At 43.7% G+C, this 18,173-nt stretch overlaps 1 protein-coding gene across 1 annotated transcript; it reads right to left on the reverse strand.

Moving 5' to 3' along the window:
• Nucleotides 1-956: 956 nt before the first annotated feature.
• Nucleotides 957-17,864, reverse strand: wdr44 (WD repeat domain 44). The gene is made up of 20 exons (XM_084473947.1): nucleotides 17,438-17,864; nucleotides 16,706-16,739; nucleotides 16,227-16,298; nucleotides 14,811-15,417; nucleotides 13,956-14,095; nucleotides 12,847-12,942; nucleotides 12,290-12,426; nucleotides 11,973-12,056; nucleotides 11,543-11,649; nucleotides 10,971-11,122; nucleotides 9,529-9,667; nucleotides 9,184-9,248; nucleotides 8,549-8,665; nucleotides 5,075-5,197; nucleotides 4,324-4,515; nucleotides 3,782-3,883; nucleotides 3,244-3,359; nucleotides 3,029-3,156; nucleotides 2,418-2,552; nucleotides 957-2,041 (listed from the first exon to the last, which is right to left on the reverse strand). The coding sequence occupies exons 1-20, from the start codon at nucleotides 17,512-17,514 to the stop codon at nucleotides 1,953-1,955; spliced, it is 2,712 nt and encodes a 903-aa protein (XP_084330073.1). The 5' UTR covers nucleotides 17,515-17,864; the 3' UTR covers nucleotides 957-1,952.
• Nucleotides 17,865-18,173: the final 309 nt, after the last annotated feature.

Here is an 18,173-nt window from a genome sequence, read left to right on the forward strand (position 1 = left end):
ACCTCTTTGGATCTACACGATTCACTTAAATGATCTATTTTGAGTTGAAAACGGCGAAAGGTGACTAGTTTGCAGGTATGATATATATATGATATATATATATATATATATAATTGTTTATATATATATATATATATATATATATAGAAAAAACAATTATTAAAAAAAATGACATAAAAAAAAATTTATATATAAAAAAATTATATTAAAAAAAATTATATAATGAGGAGAGCATCTGTGCGCATTTCCAAAAAAAAGATGCGCGCAGGTCCAAAAAAAAAGATGCGTGCGCAGGTCAAATTTTTTTTATTATAATTTTTTTAATATAATTTTTTTAATATAATATATATATATTTTTTAAATATAAATTCTTTTTTTATAATTTATATATATATATAATATATTTTTAAATGTAATTTAATATTATTATTATTATTTTTTTTTTAACTCCCCAGAGTTAATTTTTTATTTATTATACTATACACTTGCTTGCGCAGCAAGCGCCTGCTAGTTGACCTGCTGGGCGGGACGATCAGTACCCACATAAAGAGCTTAGTTCTGATTCGAAAATTCCAAATCGTCCCGCTTACATTTTCGTCTCGTTTTTATTCGTTAACGAAAGTGTCAAAAGATTTCATCGTAGTTTTTTATTTAGTTATCGTCTCGTTTTCGTCAGACTGTAGACCCCACCCCCTACCCCCAATGTTTTCTCAATGGATCTCCACGAATCACACAAGTGTCACAAAAACAGCGAATTTCGCCGAAAGGTGACTAGTTTGCATGCCTGAAATATGGCCTTCTTAATGAATTTGACAACGCAATATTGGAAACGTGACAGAGAATGGACATTCCTCAGATAAAACCCAGGACCTGTGGTTCCAGGAGTCCAGCACCATCTCCACTTCACCATCCCCCCCCCCTGTGGGGGAATATGAGAAATCAAGAGCAGAAATAAGTGTTTTACAATAAAATCTTTATTTAATTTTTGATAGAGGAAAGTAGAGCAGGTCCTGATTTTCTATTTAAAAAAGCGGACAGTATGTGCAAATGTAAATAAATTACCATATAGTGAAATGTGCTTTAATTCAAAGAAAGGCATCAAAACACTTGAGATACCGAGCCCTAGTCATTAGTAACCGTAAAATACAAGTTCACCTTCTCTTCTCCCGCCAGTTGCACTGGCTCGGGGACCCAATAAACCAACCCACCAAAATCTTAAAACATTTGTTTTGCAGGCACAATACGATCTTGTAAATAATAACAATAATACAGTTAAAGTGACCAACCGTTCCAGATAAGACAACTTAACACAATATCTCTTCCACAAAGACATTAAAGATCTGTAATTTAAATACTTAAGTGCCGGCCTGGGGCTGTGTGTGTGTGGCGGGCGGGGGGGGGATTCCTGGTGTCTACCGGTAAGAGTGCCCCTTGGTCTGCTGTGAGAAGCTGCTGCCACCAGTTAGCCTCGCGGCGGGCTTAAAGCAATGCAACTAGAAGAAACACACTGAAAACCTATGGCTGTATGCACTCCCATTCGTCACCCACTCAGGTTTGTGACACACTTTCGACGCTGAACACAGTTGTTTGGTACTGAAAAGAGAAAGAGAAAGAGAAAGAGAGAGAGAAAAATAAAATATATATAGAAACGTGAAAAGAGGGAATCACTCGTATCTTCTATGTCTTAGAGTCCACATCTCTCCACCTGGGCCAGACCTCTCCATCGGTGGGAGTCTGGGGGCTTTTTCTTTCCCGCCTTTTTTTTTTTTTTCAAGGGGCCTGAGGGACTGAGCCAGTTGCCCACGTCAGAGCGTCTGCCGGCGGGGCGGCCGTTTAGTGTTGGCCCCCTGCGGGCCGGTCTGCTCTTCATCTGTGGGACTGGACACCAGGAGCCGTGGTGGTGGTGGAGGGGGGGCGGGGGGGAAGTGAGGAGGACCGCCGAGCCCCGGAGCTCAGTACTTCTTCACGTTGACGAAGACCTTGATCGCACCCGTGAAGTCGGCCGAGAGCAGGACCTCGGTGTGGTCCGTCTTCAGAGCCCCTGGGGTGGAGGATCCCAAGGAGATACTGTTAGAGATGGACTCTGTGTGTGTGAGTGAGTGAGTGAGAGAGAGTGTGTGTGTGTGTCTGTCTGAGGGAATAGTCACAGAGAGTGTGTATGTGTACCTGAGGGAATAGTCTCAGAGCATGTGTGTGTACCTGAGGGAATAGTCTCAGACTGTGTGTGTACCTGAGGGAATAGTCTCAGACTGTGTGTGTGTGTACCTGAGGGAATAGTCTCAGACTGCGTGTGTGTGTGTGTGTACCTGAGGGAATAGTCTCAGACTGTGTGTGTGTGTACCTGAGGGAATAGTCTCAAAGTGTGTGTCTGTGTACCTGAGGGAATAGTCTCAGAGTGCATGTGTGTGTCTGTGTACCTGAGGGAATAGTCTCAGAGTGCGTGTTGTCCAGGTCCTGGCTCTCTGCCTCAGGCGTCTCCGTGGGGGTCTCCGGGGGGACGATGAGGGCGGGGTGGGGAGCAAACACGGCCGAGGTCACCACGGCGTTGTGCGCTAAGGGAACGTGGTTCAACGATGAGTGTGAGTTAAACCTGAACTATGGAACTGGTTTTCTTTGCGTCCAGAGGCATTTGGAAATGGAAAATAAACTGAGAGGTTCAGGACTAATTGCATTGTGCGATTCATCTGGCGAGGCCAGGCTATTTTTAAACAGCTTCAGCTTCAGAATAAGCAAGACAATCTTAAATATAGCAGATACATATCAACAAGTCAAGTTTCAGCACAATAAGAAGACAGAGTTCATTTTGAATAAATAAGTCCAATAAAGACGAGCTAAATCATAAGAAAACCATGTTAAAGACAGAGTTAAACATCACAAAACTTCAGCTGACTCCCATTTACCAAACGCATTGGGTGGGCATTGCCAACAGGGGTAAACCAACTGTGTAATCAATACAATATTGCATTCACTCCAACATTGTGTCATCAATAGATTTGTGATTGGAAGGTTGCGCATTGTCGCAGCCTACCTTTAATCCCTTCCCAGAAGTCATTGCGGTCGCGCCGTACGGGGGTGAACCTGCTCAGGTCGTGGTACGTGCTCCAGATATAAACGTACTTGTCCTCCGAGCCGCTGACGATGAAGGAGTAGTCGTGGCTGGAACACACCAACATGTCATTGATCATTAAATGATGTCTCGCATGACTATATATATAATATATAATTGGGGGTGAGAGGGCTGACCTGAAACTGGCCTTGATCTGGCTGCTGCTGTTGACGTAGCCCTTGTACTTCATGGACAGGGACAGATCCCGCAGGTCGTACAGGCGGATGCGCGAGTCGTTGGACGTCACCAGGATCTAGATGAACCGATCAGAGACAGAGAGCCGACATGACTCGGTCAGTCGTACGTCGGCGATATTTACATTCAATCACCGATCACCATGGGGACTCCTTTCAGAGCAATCAAAGCAGAGCTGTGATTATAGATTTTTTTTTATTTTCAGTGTTTGTTAATCTTGTCATAAAAATAAAGGTAAAATAATGTCAGATGTATTTCTGAGTTCACATTTTAAATATTTGTTAACGTAAAAAAAATATTAAAATGTGATCAATCAATAAATATAATCAATATGCAATTCTGTAAATAATGCCTGTCCTTTACACATGATATTTGTTCAAAATTTCAAATAGATATACATTCACGGATAATCCAGACTACCCCTGACTTCCTGTCCAGGGATTCCTAGCATCAGCGTTTCCTGTGTAAACCAGGGCTCACCTTGTTCTCGCCGGGCAGAGGCTCGATGCCAGTGATCTTGCGGCCCACCCTGTTCCTTCCCCTGGTGGAGCGGACATGGATCTGGGTGTGGTACTTCAGACGCTGGTGAAAACAACAACAACGGCCGTCAAGTTCAATACGTGTTAAAACAGCACCGACCAGTGGCTCCCAACCGAGGTCTGTGTGTGCCATGAAACTCGTGAGTTGAATAGATATTACTGACATGGGTGCAGCTGGTGAGCTGGTCGTTTGCAATATAATACACATAATTTAGGATGTAGGGATTTATTATATATTCGTTATTCTGTTCAATTCTTTCGCTATTTTAAAATATACATTATTTTTTACACATAAAGCAACACAGTTTTGATGTACATGAATCATGATCTATGATTCATGAATCATGATCTATGACTCATGTACATTATTTGTACCCAAGTGTCTTCCCTATAGCGTTAAGTCTTAGCGGGTCACTTGTTGGGTACCACTGATAGAGGATGGATAAGTCAGGGGTGATGTACGTCTTAGGATAGAATCGCTACCTCGGTGTCGTAGAAGATGCAGCGTCCGTCGTACGTCCCGATCACGGCGTACTTCCCGTTCTGGCAGAAGTTGGCGGCTGTGATGAGTCGCGTCTGCCCGTCCACCTCGTTCCACAGCGCCACCTTCTTGTCTGGAATGTTCCACAGCCTCAGCTTCCCGTCCAGCGAGCCACTCAGGAAGTACCGGTCGTCCTGGGGACAAACAGGAAGTCAATCTCCCTCGCACTTCCTGTTGTGCTTGAAAAGAGCAAAGTGACGCCCGCAAGAGAGTCATGTGTGGGGAAAGTATGCAGCTAAAATGCATCTTTGTCTTTATGGATAGAAGGGAAATGGACTAGAGAGCAGGTTGAGAGCAAGGGAAGGGAGAGGCATGCTGGAATCATTCCAGAGATGCTACAAGGCGAGCTGCCAGCAAAATCCTTAGCATTATTTATTTTGCACAGACTTACAGATGGATCTGTGTTTGCAGAGCGACATGCAAACCAATAAAATAGGATTGCAATAACGGTGTCCAGCCAGGAGACCGATGAGGTGGCGAAGCCTACCACCGACAGGGCCGGTGGGCTGCAGACGGATAATTGCGCTATAAGGTTTTATGTCCAAGCGACCACAAACTATAGAGGACAAAGTGTGTCACAGAGAGAACTAATGAATATTTTATCGCTCTAAGGGCTCCACAATCGGGAACATTGCGGTTGGGTCGTGTTGGAAGGGGGGGGGGGGAACGACGACTACTGTGCTGACCACTCACTCTGGGGTGGAAGGCGATGGCCGTGACGAAGTCGATGTGCTGGAAGCAGCACAGACACTCTCTCCGGGAGATGTGCCACAAGCGGACCGTCTTGTCCATCGACGACGAGAGCAGGAAGAAGTTCTGCAGACACAGGAGAGAGAAACCCTGTTTAACATCATGGTGGATGGGATCTCCAAGCAGGGGAGAGGATAGGAGCCGGCGACCTCCCCCACTTAGTCCTTTCTGTTGTCATTTAGCAGACGACGTTATCCAAAGGGTCTCATTTAGATGCATTCCATTAATCAGCAGGTACAGTATGTGTTGGGCCTCTTGCTATGAATACTAATAGAGCTACGTTTTCGATGTCCTGTTCACTATTCATATAAATGATATTGCATATTCCCTATTTTTGACTATATTTCTTATTGTTTCAAAAAGCCATCTAGGATTGCAACTTTCCTTTAATGTTGCAGCAAGATGTTCTTATTAATAACCTGTAATAACTTGGTACTTAATTCAAATCAAACAAAACATATGCTGTTCTCAAGCTGGAGATCACAGTAACTCGCAAGATATTTCTACCGTGAATGTTCAAGGTGACACAAGGTCCTTCTACACACTGCAGTGGGTCGAATTTGGTGACATCTAGTGGAACGGACAGGTCAGATAGTGATTATAATATTCATAAGTGTGTTTTAATGAATGTACCATCGCATGATGATAAGTGTCTTGTCTTTATACCTTTAGAATTAGCCCATTATATCTATATAGGGAGTGGGTGTGCTCCATGTTTCTAAAGTAGCCCAGAATGGACACGGCAATGGAAACGGCTCTAGAGGGAACGCCTTTAAAATAAAATGCGTCTTAGGATGGAGGGGGGCGTGGTATCCCCATGGCGACGACCGATTTGTGATTCTTTTTTCGTACCGTCGTTGTGTAGGAGCTATAAAATGCTGGTATAAAAACCTAAACTGTTGCAATAACTCATGTTCTAAAAATATATTAACCTTTATTATATATTCATTATTAAATATATTCTACATTTTAATTTAGAACAATGCAAGTAATCATTGGCTTGTAGCGCCTACTGCTATCAAGATGAATGATCTGTATATCTTTATCTAATCCTATAATTAAATAATCCTATAATATAATTTCCTGTCTGTTTTGGATTATGGGGATGACATTTATAGACACTCTGCTGCCTTTACACTGAAGCCCTGAGATTCTGTCCACCCCTCCGCCCTTAGGCTTACTCACGTTATTTACAATACTCATCACTGTATCCTACATGAAAAGGTCATTTGGAGGGACCCATTAATAATTGCTTTTTCTTTATTTATTTAAGCTGATGAGGGAAAACTGCCATCTTATATTACATCCAGGTTGCATTAGACCTTTGGTGCACATTAAACAGGCGCCAATGGCTGGCTGCTGCTGCTGCTGCTGCTGCTTGGGGCCCTTGGTGTAGGACTGCTCTTGGAAGGACTGCTTTAGTGTTTAGCGCAGGACACTCACTCAAATGCAGTGTCACCTAACGATCAATACCCTTTACCCTTTGGGACACTTTAGGAACATACTTAATGACCGTCCCCTATCTGCCTGTGATTGTTTGAACAAATTTTGTGTGTAAAAGCCCAGTTCAGACCAAAGATTTGCGACGCAACTGCTTGCAACTCGCAACTCCTTGCGACTCCTTGCGACTCGACGGGCTGAGACGTTCTAAAAACTGGGCAGTTCACACTGCTGCACCGGGCAGCATCACTTCCATCCTGCTAAATAGTAACCTAACTTAGGTTTGCGATTAGTTTTATTTTGGTTGAGAGTAGGCTAGAGTTGCTGTGTTTCGCCAATCTCCACTACGTCTGCATTGTAGTAATTCGCTGGAGCTTAGTTTGTTTAGATCCCGCTAGTTAGATACATTGCATTCTTTCGTAGGCGACTTCTCGACTGCAAGGGAAGCTCGGCTTCACCTAAAATTTTGAAAATTAAATGGTCAGATATATACTGTTGTGTTAACATTTCATTGATTAAAAATGGGTTAGAACACGTCCATCTCGAAGACGAGTTTGTTCAGAATCAGCTGCTTATCGCAGGTCGACTGACTCGATTTCCTTCTCATACACTTACGTGTTTAATTTGCGTGTGTTTAGACAGATAGGCGCACACACACGCACACCAAGCATCACCCGCATTCATTCATTCTTAAACACTCACTCGCGGTAAAACTATGTTTTCTCACGATCAAATACTCATCAATCCTAAAAGTAATGGGCTTGTACACGATGTCTTTGTCAAGAACATTGTACGGTGTTTGCAGATGCATTGATTTAAAAGTACAACTTACCGCTGTATCAGCTGTTCTTTCCCAAATCATTTAACCAATAATTTACCCTAAAACTAGATTTTGTTTTGGAAGCCTGGAATATACTTTGCTCAAATGTATTATTGTTATTATTATTATTTTAACACATGGCATAGCCTACTATACTTCATTCATGTTCATTCATGCAGCCCTATGGAAAAAAAATGTTTCCACAATCCACACGCTATTTCTATGCAGTTTCACACGTATGAATAATCTTTGACATCATAATATTTAACATGCAAGTGTAGTGGTGCCTGGTTGCTGCGGGGGAAAATCAGCTTTGCGCCGGGTGCAAACTAGCAACGACACATGCGTCGGTGTAGAAAGTCAATTGCGCCGGGCGCAAGATAGGGCCCTTCTTCTGTTTGGCGCACATGGCTAATTAGCATAACTGCACAGGACTGTCGGAATGGGAACATGTCGGACTGGCAGCATGTAACCATAACAACAGCTAATGTGTAACGGTAACGGTGGTCTCGTTAAAATAATGTCAATGAATCAGCTCAAGCCTAACATTATCTACAATTGTTGTTCTGGAACCAAAGATAATACCGTTCGCATCTACAACTTGTAGGCCTATTTAATAAGCCTAAATTGTTCTGTGCTGTGTCCTGATTGGCTGAAGAGAAATAGCCACATCGTTGCGTTCTAGAACTGGACCTGGCGATTTGACATGTTCAATCTTTGGCGACTCCTTGCAACTCCTTGCAACACCTTGCAACGCCTTGCGACGACCAGTTCACACTGCTGCAACTTTTCCCCTACAACGTTCTAAAACAGTCTCGTTGCAAGTCGTTGCGTCGCGAATCTTTGGTCTGAACTGGGCTTTACAATGTCTCTGTTTTGTTGTACGGAGTGATCTGGGCGTCCTTTTAAGTGAGGGTCCCCTCAAAGATTCCAATGAGAATTTAAAATAAAGGTGCAATAAAGGAATGAATTAATAAATGAATGAGTGATCGTTCTAAAATTGTACAATTCTACATAGAAAATACGTATTTATTACCCCAATATTATTGCAGTATTATTGTATACGTTATTTTAATTAAATGCAAATGAGTTCTATATTTGGCATTGCCATAATGTACATTTGTGTTTTTCTGAGTGATGATGAAAGGAGGGCTCACCTTGGACCAAGAGAGGTCCAGCAGGTCAGCAGTGTGGCCCTTGTACTTGCAGAAGGGGATCTGGCGGAATGGGGCATTACGGTCCTCCGAGTCGGGGTCTTCTGGACCACCGTGGGCCTGGGGGGCGGTGGGGAGGATTTGTGTTACCCATTGTCGTTTTTGTTATTTTTCGTTTCATGCAATGTATTTCTTGGAATGGAAATGTAATGTTTCCCATGCCAATGAAGCCATTGGAATGTAATTCAGAGAGACAGAGACATAGAGACAGAGAGAGACAGAGACAGAGAGACACACAGACAGACAGACACACATAGACGGAGAGAGAGCCACAGACCAAGACAAAGAAAGAGACATAGACCGAGACGGAGAGAGAAAGACGCAGACTGAGACGGAGAGAGAGACACAGACCGAGACACAAAGAGAGAGAGAGCTCGTCTCCTTAAATATCACCCCAGTTCTCTCGCTCAAACCTTTATGATCGACTTTCTGGAAACCAACAGTGCACGGCTGATTAAATTAACGTGCTAAAATGAGACTTGTAGGCTGTTGTGAGTCAGGATCAATTCCAGTGTGTGCCGGAGGTTTTCCAGACCGGTGCTTAAAGAGTTCCTTAAAGGGAGTGTCTGACGACTCACCCCAGGGTCCGTGTCCGATTTAGACGAGCACATGCTTTCCTGAGAAGGAGACGGCGACACGCGGCCTGTGGGAGACAAAATTTTATATAATCTATACACACATATATAATACATGCATACCAACAATCCATCTATCCATCCATACACACAATTCTTTCCATTTCCTACAGTGGCACTCTGTCCAGTTATTGTTTTTAAAGTTGGGTCATGCTAGTCTCTCCAAATTTTGATCTGAAAGTGAATACTTTGATTGCAGTGTCGCTTGCTAGTCGCTTTGGATCAAATCATCTGCTAAATACCCAAATTTAACCTCCTCCTCTCCTCCTCCTTACTGCGATCATGTACCTTCAGTGTTGTACTTGATCCTCATGTTGTTGAAGTAGTCGAAAGCGTTCTTCAGAACCCAGATGCGCACCACATTGTCCTGGCCCGCAGTGGCCAGCAGCCGGCCGCAGTGGGAGAACTTCATGGTCCAAACCGCCCCCTGATGGCACAACACACAGCGCAAGTTTCAATATATAGGTTTTGCAATTAAAATCCATGTTCTTTTGAATGAAATGAGATTGATTTATTATAATAAATATATAAAATATTATATATAACTAATTATATATCTTTTTCATGCCTTTATGGACAGTGATGAGAGACAGGGAAGTTGGTTGAAGAAGATAGCGAACGACGTGTAGCATAGGACCAAAGGTGGGAATTAAACCTTGGTCACTACAAGGCAAGATAAGCTAGTAAGACGGTTTGTTGTACAATTTACAGCCTTGGTTCTCAGAGAATCCCTTTAATAATTAGGAAAAAATTTTATTGAAACTGAAAATAGCCCGAACCTAATCGTCATTGTATCAAATCTAACTGGTGGTTGAATCTATGTGAATTGGAATCGAATCGATTTGGGATATCAGTGGGGATACCCTGCCCTCACGGTAGTCAGATACCATGGATACAAACTTATACTTAATTAAAAATATTATACCAAACTTTACCACCAAGGTTGATAAGCTAGTTGAAAATCTACCCTACAGTGACATCACAAATGAGAGGGTCCACCTCAAAATGTATGATGGCTAGATCAGCCTACCAATGTGATCAGGCTGATCACATTGGTAGGCTGATCCATTATGCCATAGCTAGCTTATTTAGATAATCGCACCCTCTGTAGTCCCCACAAATCCTCAAGCGTAGAAGGTAGAGAAAGCAAAACGCAATACTCTGAGCAAGGACTGCCAAACAGAAAAACAACACAACAACAGTTTATCAGTCCAACAACAATCTGCTAAATGAGCTTTTCCACTGCAATTTGCCCTCAATTCAGCCAACTTGCAGTGAACAGCAATGTATATGGGAACACAGGAGATTGGCAGCATAAACACTAGATATTTCATCAGAATCACTGTTACTCTGAAGTAAGCGTCTGCATACAAGGAATTGTAGTGTGGTGTATAAGCTAAGAAATGCTTGTGTATTTGTGAGTTAAAAAATGACGAAAGGGTTTGAAAGGTCTCGTAAAAGGCACTGTATGTAACCGACCGCCTAAGGATTTGTAGCTACGGCCAAACTACCATTAATGTCTGGTGGTGCACTAAGCATAGGTCCCCTGGGATACAACCGACAGATGTGGGTCGCTGGTGCTTCAAAAGCACAAATTGGGTCACACACACACACACACACACACACACACACACACACACACACACACACACACACACACACACACACACACACACACACACACACACACACACACACACACACACACACACACACACACACACACCTACCGTGTGTTCCCCACTCAGGTCCTGGACCACCTTTATCTGATCGAAGTCGAAGGGTCCCTTGAAACTGTGCGCCGCCTTGAATTTGGCCGGCCGCGTGTAGGGCATGCCCTCGTCGTCGCTGGAGGAAGGGTCGTCCGGGTCCGTGTGGAATACTGTCACAATAAAAGCGTGTGAGGATTCGGTGGCGTTAGGGTTGAGTGTCAGACATATCGTACCGATAGCTTGTGGGATTAATGTTAAAGGATGAAACAACATCACTCCCACATTAGTTCAGTTTATTCTGTAATATTATATAATTTTACTTGTATTACACATTAAGGAAACAAGAGGAATCGTAAATACTGTGTAAAAACCTCTTTAAATGTGGGCTGCTCTATGTTTTTAACATGGGTTTGCAAACATTGCTACAAATCTTTTTTAAGACTGCCAAACCGTATTTTAGTTGGTTTAGTTTATCTTAATACTTGGGAGAGTAGGAGTCCAAGGTAAACAACATTGAGCCCAAGGTCTGCGTTTTGTCCTTGGACTCAGATGGCCTGCTTTAAATTCCCCCTCCTCTCCCACTGGCCTACCTTCGTCTCGGACACTCTTCACTTTGTTCACTGCCTTCTCCCCGTACTCCTCTGCCAGATGCTTGGCTCTCTTCACAGACTTGCCCAGGAACTTCTTCAGCTGCGTCCTGGACAAGTGAAAAGGTCAGTTAGTCCATCAAATCAATAAAAGTCGGTGTCCGTTGATTCAGATTCAAAGTAGTAAATCCCAGAATGCATCATTAATCCCAGAGTATTATATTAACTGTGACAGTCACAATTGTTCTGCTCAAGAGGAAAAGATGTGAATAAAAAAATAATTGACAATTAAATACATTAAAGGCACTCAAATTTAAGCATTTTGAAATACAGAAAAATACACACATAGACAAGAATGTAAACTAAATACAGATAATGTAGGTTTGAAGGGGACGAGGCAGGAGAGCAGAAGGAATAAGGAGCTGAATCTTACGTCTTCTGTTTGAGTTTCCCGCCATCCGTGTCCGACATGGTAGCAGAAGCCTTGTCGTCGTCATCTGACTGTGCTGCGTCGTTACTGACGACAACAACAACAACAACAAAAAACAAAAAACACAAACATTAATCCGCATGACAAACATGATGAGCCACAGCCTCACGCCACTAATTAATAAAAGGGTAAAGGTAAAGAGTTTAGGGCCCTAATGGAGAAAGGGGGATTGGTAGGAGCCAAGGGCCCTAATTAGGTAAAGGCTTACGGGTTAAGAGCACTAATTAAGAAAAGGGTTCAGGCTCCTGCAGGCTCCTTACGTGATGTACTCCTTGGTCCTCCTCATGATGTGGAGGGTGAGGGGGTTGATGGCAGCTGGGAGCTTCTCCTCCGCCTGGATCAGAGGGATCTCCTCCCCTGTGTCCAGGTTCTTGATCATCACGCTGGCCAGGATCTCCTGTTACAGATCAGGGGCACATGGTCCAACACCAAGACGTGAACTCGGGGCACGCCAGGAAATAGTTTTGATATCCATGAAATTATATATTTTTTGTGACAAAGAACTAATTTCTTTCTCTAAAAAGTAAGGGAAGAAATCCGATGCAAGATACAAAACCGTGTGAAAGTTGATTCCATCAGCAAGATTTTACTTTTTTCCTCCTCCTGACCGCTGCTGACAAAAGCTGCCCCACATCCCTTTCACTGACCTCTTACAGATTTGTATTCAACAATCTGGGTCCCTCCCTGACACATGTGCTTCTTCCTCTTCCAACATTGGATGGCAACTACACGGGCAAACACGCATTACACTGGAGCGGAGAACTAAATATTATCTGTTGAGTGAGAAATAAAGGGAGCGTTAAGGAGCTCAACCTACGTCATCGGTCAGCTCTCGGCCAGAGTTGGAGCGAGGCCGCTGGGGGCCGGGGGTGTTTTCACCGCTGGGTGTTGAGGCCTGCTCCCCCTCGTTCTCCTGTTGAAAATGTCGCGACCACAAGGTTACATTCAAAAACACACTGAGGTACTGACACAAGACGCTAGCCAGCGCAACCAAAAACCACTGTATTACATTAATCACAAAGATACTGACAAACAACGGCAAAGTAAACCACAACCACCATGTTACATAAATCACAGAGATACTGACAAACTACGGCAACCTAAACCACAACCACCATGTTACATTAATTACAGAGATAACGACAAACTACGCCAATGTAAACCACAACCATTAAACCGTAAACCACCGTTACATTAACCACAGAGATACTTCTGACACACTAAACTAGCTAGTGTAATCCAAAACCACAATGTAGCATTGAACAGAGACACTGACTCATGTTACATTAATGACTGAGACACTGACAAAATACGCCATCTTGCGTAAACCACAACCACCATGTTACAGTAAACAGAGAGACACTGACATGACAGGCTAGCTAGGTAAACCACAACCACCATGTTACAGTAAACAGAGAGACACTGACATGACAGGCTAGCTAGGTAAACCACAACCACCATGTTACAGTAAACAGAGAGACACTGACATGACAGGCTAGCTAGGTAAACCACAACCACCATGTTACAGTAAACAGAGAGACACTGACATGCTAGTATAGCTAGGTAAACCACAACCACCATGTTACAGTAAACAGACATACAACAAGACGGAATTAGAACATCTATAAAAATTTATTTATTTAATAAACATTAGACAGAAACATCCAAAAAACGGATGTCTCATGTTTAATTATTTAAACATGAGACAGTAACATCGTCAACAAATGGGTGTGCCAACAACAACAATAAACCTGTGCGAGAATCCAAATGGCACCAGGGGTATGCGTTTAAAGATCATGCGCTCACCCTAGGGTTCAGAAAGCTCCAGTTTAATAATTTAAAAAGGTACGGTCTCCACTCCAGGCTTACCCTGGCAGGGTTCTGGAAGCTAAAGGTTAACGAGAGGGGTTGTGTCTCCAGTCTTACCCGGGCAGTCACCACCTTTTCCCCGCTGGTGGCGCTGGCGAGGTCCAGGGAGTGCTGCAGCTCCCGGGTGATGCTCCGCACCGTGCTGCTCGGAGACAGCAGGCCAGAGGACTCCAGAGAGTCCACAGCTGGTGGGAGACCTGCAGACAGAGTCACCAGAGCATGAAACACAGGGCTCAGATTAACATGAACAACCACATCAAAATACACAAGGTTAACATAGGTAACCACACCATAATACACAGGGCTTAGGTTAACATTGGCAACCAGACCATAATACACAGGGCTTAGGTCAGGGGTGTCAAACTCAAATATACAGTGGGCCATAATTGAAATCTTGGACAAAGTCGCAGGCCAATTACATTAATTGGGGACATTGTATTATAACAGGGTCCATGGACGGAATTGTTGACGGGGGGAGGGGGGGGGGGGTTGGTACGGGATTACGGGCTGCCGGAATTGACGCGCCAGGGTTAATGCACGTCAGCGCGTTAACGTTGAAATGTGGTATACCGGCGAACCAGTTCTGATAGACATTACATACGGTTGGGTTCAACAACACATATGGCAATCTTCATTATAACAATAATCAGAAAAATAGATATAAAATAACATTGAGAATATGAAGTACAATATTCATCAAAGAGTCAACATGGAGAGAATAATTATCGCCTAAATATAATTATATTTTCATGGATACATCAGGTCCCTAAGCTTTGGTAAGCAGCCTAAAACAGGCACAGCATTGACAGCACCCCTTTAAACATATTTCGGTGGGCAATTGGTAGAATTTGAGGTTGAACAGCAACATTTTGGTCAGGTTCAAGTACAGAGAGCACTCCAGATGTGGTTTACCTTCCAGTCCGCTTGGCCGGGCCTCCTGGCTGCGCTTGCCGAGTGTTAGGGTCTGCCAGGACGGGGGCGGGGGCCTGGGGGGCGGGAAGGAGCTGGGAGGAGGGGGTCTCGAAGGAGGGGGCTTCTTGGTGCTCGCCACAATGTCCGGCTCCGCGGCCAACTGCCGCGGCGGCTTGGAGGGAACCGAGGAGTCCGAATACGCCTGGTCAGTGAGAGGCACCTGATCCAAAATGTCTGCCGGTCTGTGCACCTGCTCGGCCCCTCCCACAGACGTGGGGAGCGGGGGGAGGGGTGTGTGGCGCTCCAGGGTGCGCGTGATGTCCGGGCCCTGGCTGTGTTCCTGGGGGAGGAGGGGGATGTCTGGGAGGTCGGAGGACAGCAGGGGGGCGGGGAAGCCAAACGCCACCTCCACCCCGTCAGGATCCTGCGGTTCTTCCGGGAGTCCCCTGGGCTCGGGGTCCGCCACCGGCCCGTCCGGCTCCCCCAGTAAGACCCCCTCATCTGGGACCTCCGGCGGCAGCCTCACGTCCACGTGTAGCCGCTCCAGCAGCTGGTCCACCTCCCCTGCACTCCCTTTCTGGCTCTCCTCTATTATGCTGTCAATTATCTGGTGGGCGGTGGCAGATGCACGCGAGCATTATAATACATGTATGACTGAAACCATGAGGACACACAGCGTTTAAACTCTACTTTTAACAAAAAAGAGAACTGCCCCCAACTATTTACTGCGGTTTAATAGGAACAAGATAGTCTATGGGTTAGGGAGTTCCAACCCTACCAGCTTATTAGGGATATTGTGCGTCTTGAAAGATTTACTTTGCATCAAAGCATCTGTTCAATGAAATGGCATACAAATAAGGAAAATATGTTACAAACAACATTTTGGAGGAAGGCTTGGTTGTTAAATCGACGTCTCTAAGACATCATCTTCTTCTCGAAACTTCTAAAAGTTTGGACGTTAGCTAGAAGCCAACGCAGCTATATTCATGTTCAGCAGTAGCAAAACAACGCTGGAATGCCTCTTTTGTGAGCCCTATTAAAGACACATTTCACCTACATCACATAATTGGCCTAATATCCACTTAACCACCACAATTACATTTAACAAGAGACACCCCTTGCCAAAGCTTTAGTTCCAGACTAAACATGATGTATTGCTATTTCCCTGGGTAAGTGGACATGATTTGCCAAATATGGAAAAATTAGTGAAATATTGCTTTAATATTGTAATAGACTAGAAGCATGACATTACACTATAACCCTATCTCAAAGACTATTTATTATTATTATTGAAACCATACAATTCCGCACATTTACAGACTATTACATTGTGTTAAAAACAGAACTAATAACCACAATTGTGGTAATAAACGTCATCCATAACAGAGAGCTTGTACTTTGAGAGAGTTATTCTACCTGAAGGGAATCATCTTGAGTTTCTGACGGCGTTGATCTGCTAGTCTCTTCCTGGGTGGGGATCACAGACTCCTGAAAGAGTGGTTCAAAACCAAACTGTTGTCCTTGACCTCAATACGAGTGTGTCATACTAGAAAAAGTGGTTCAGTTTTGATGCAAATTGACAAAAGCTGAAGATGAATCCCCCAATAGATACATTTGATTTCCTGTAGAATAATCGCTTATTCAAGTAATTTAAATTGTTAGCTTGTTTCGGTCACCAAGAAACTTAATAAATGTTGTGCGATTATACATGAAATCTGTAGTTATAAGAACTATTCTGATCTTATCTGATGGTATAACTTACAGCAGTAAGTTATAGGTTAAGGCAGGAATTGTTTGTTACAATCAAACTGAAGGGAACATTTGTGATGCTAGTGTAGTACACACAGTGCCAGTGGAAACCATTTAATCTAGACTATGTTTATTGTCAAACATACCTGAGGCAAAGGGCCGAAAAACTTTGCAGGTGACCTGAAAAAAGCAAGCAACATGTCAACACAATATTCTTTCGTAGGACAGTATAACGTGTAATGTGAAATCTAAATATCTAATTATGGATATAAAATAACCAATATAGGCTTGTGAAGTGAAGCCAAGGTTGTTTTTTATGCAAGAACCAGCCAAGAGGCAAGTGGATATTAAGCAAACAACTGGGGCACGTCGAAGTAGACAAACAAGGCAATTCAGATAACTCAGAACAGGCCTAAACTTGATTTACAATGCACTGGACTCTGAATTCACAGTACTAAAATCTGTGCATTTGTTATAAACTTGATTCCATCCTTCGATCCAAGCAGACCAAAGTGCAGAGTAGCCGTTCTTGCCATGGTGTTACTTGTCCCCGGATCACAGGGAGAACATGTGACTGAGGTGTAAGGTTGGACTTTCACTACACAAAAACATCTGACCTGTCCACCCGACTCCCCTGTCTAACGGGTAAACAACACGTCCCCGCTCTCAGCGGAACAAGGAGAGAGACAGTGCAGACGAGTGCTTACAACTCAAGTGTATGCATTACATTACAACCTGTTTCATCACGTCTTTTCAACCTGTATTTCCTGATAACCAGCCCGGACAAACGCGTGACTGTTTGGTTAGGAGCTGGGGTGGTCAATCGCCCTCTCAAACAGCCCTAATAAAACTACACACATTAAAAGAGGTATGCTTACACTTTTGGCGATGGGGAGAAATGGACGTCCTCCGGGGCATCGTAGAACTCCTCTGTGTCACTTGTGTCTGACGCCATGCTAAGTGTAATTAGCTTTGGCCGTGAGCTAACTGGCTAACTTTCTATTGCAAAAAAGTGAATTCATGCGATCGGCTCTTCGATAGAAGCACGCCAAATGCGAAATAGAGACGACCAAAAAGCCCTATTCACCGAGGCTAGGCGTCACGGAACCACCTCTTCTTCCCCATAAACGTCAACACATAACGCTATGGATATGTTGTTACTTTCGCCAACACCTAGTGCATTAGGAGTTGATCACCGATCCGACCCGGTTTCTTCAATGAATTAGACCTGCCAAACTGGGACATATATATAAAGACATGGGGATGGCTATCTACGAGCTAATTTAGCTACCATCTAACTGACGATACACCTAAAAGCAATCCAATAACATAAATGGTGTCCGTTACGATGGGCGTCCATAGGGCGGGGTAAACCTCTTCTTCTGGCCTGTACATGCTTTAATATTTGTTGCTTTACTGCCGTCCTCTGGCTCATTGAGGAAGTTTTAGGTTTTTCGAAAATCATGAAAATTATGAAGATGTACAATTTATACATAGGATAGGAATATGGAAATAGGAAACATTGGATTTTGGAAATATTTAGTGGGCAATGTCCCAGACATAAACTAGCTGACCTGCTTCGGGAACCACCAATACTGAATATACATTGTCAGA

The sequence above is a fragment of the Micromesistius poutassou genome (genome assembly GCF_964030765.1).
Source record: "Micromesistius poutassou genome assembly, chromosome: 10".
Classification (NCBI taxonomy): domain Eukaryota; kingdom Metazoa; phylum Chordata; class Actinopteri; order Gadiformes; family Gadidae; genus Micromesistius; species Micromesistius poutassou.

Bases quoted from the DNA above. Each gene is read 5' to 3' on its own strand.
- wdr44 (XM_084473947.1), bottom strand. From the start codon at position 17,514: ATGGCGTCAGACACAAGTGACACAGAGGAGTTCTACGATGCCCCGGAG. The intron at 3,360-3,781 runs GTGAGCCCTGGT...CGGTTCATCTAG, and splicing joins CTCTGCCCGGCGAGAACAAG to ATCCTGGTGACGTCCAACGA. The intron at 2,553-3,028 runs GTAGGCTGCGAC...ACGTTCCCTTAG, and splicing joins CTTCTGGGAAGGGATTAAAG to CGCACAACGCCGTGGTGACC.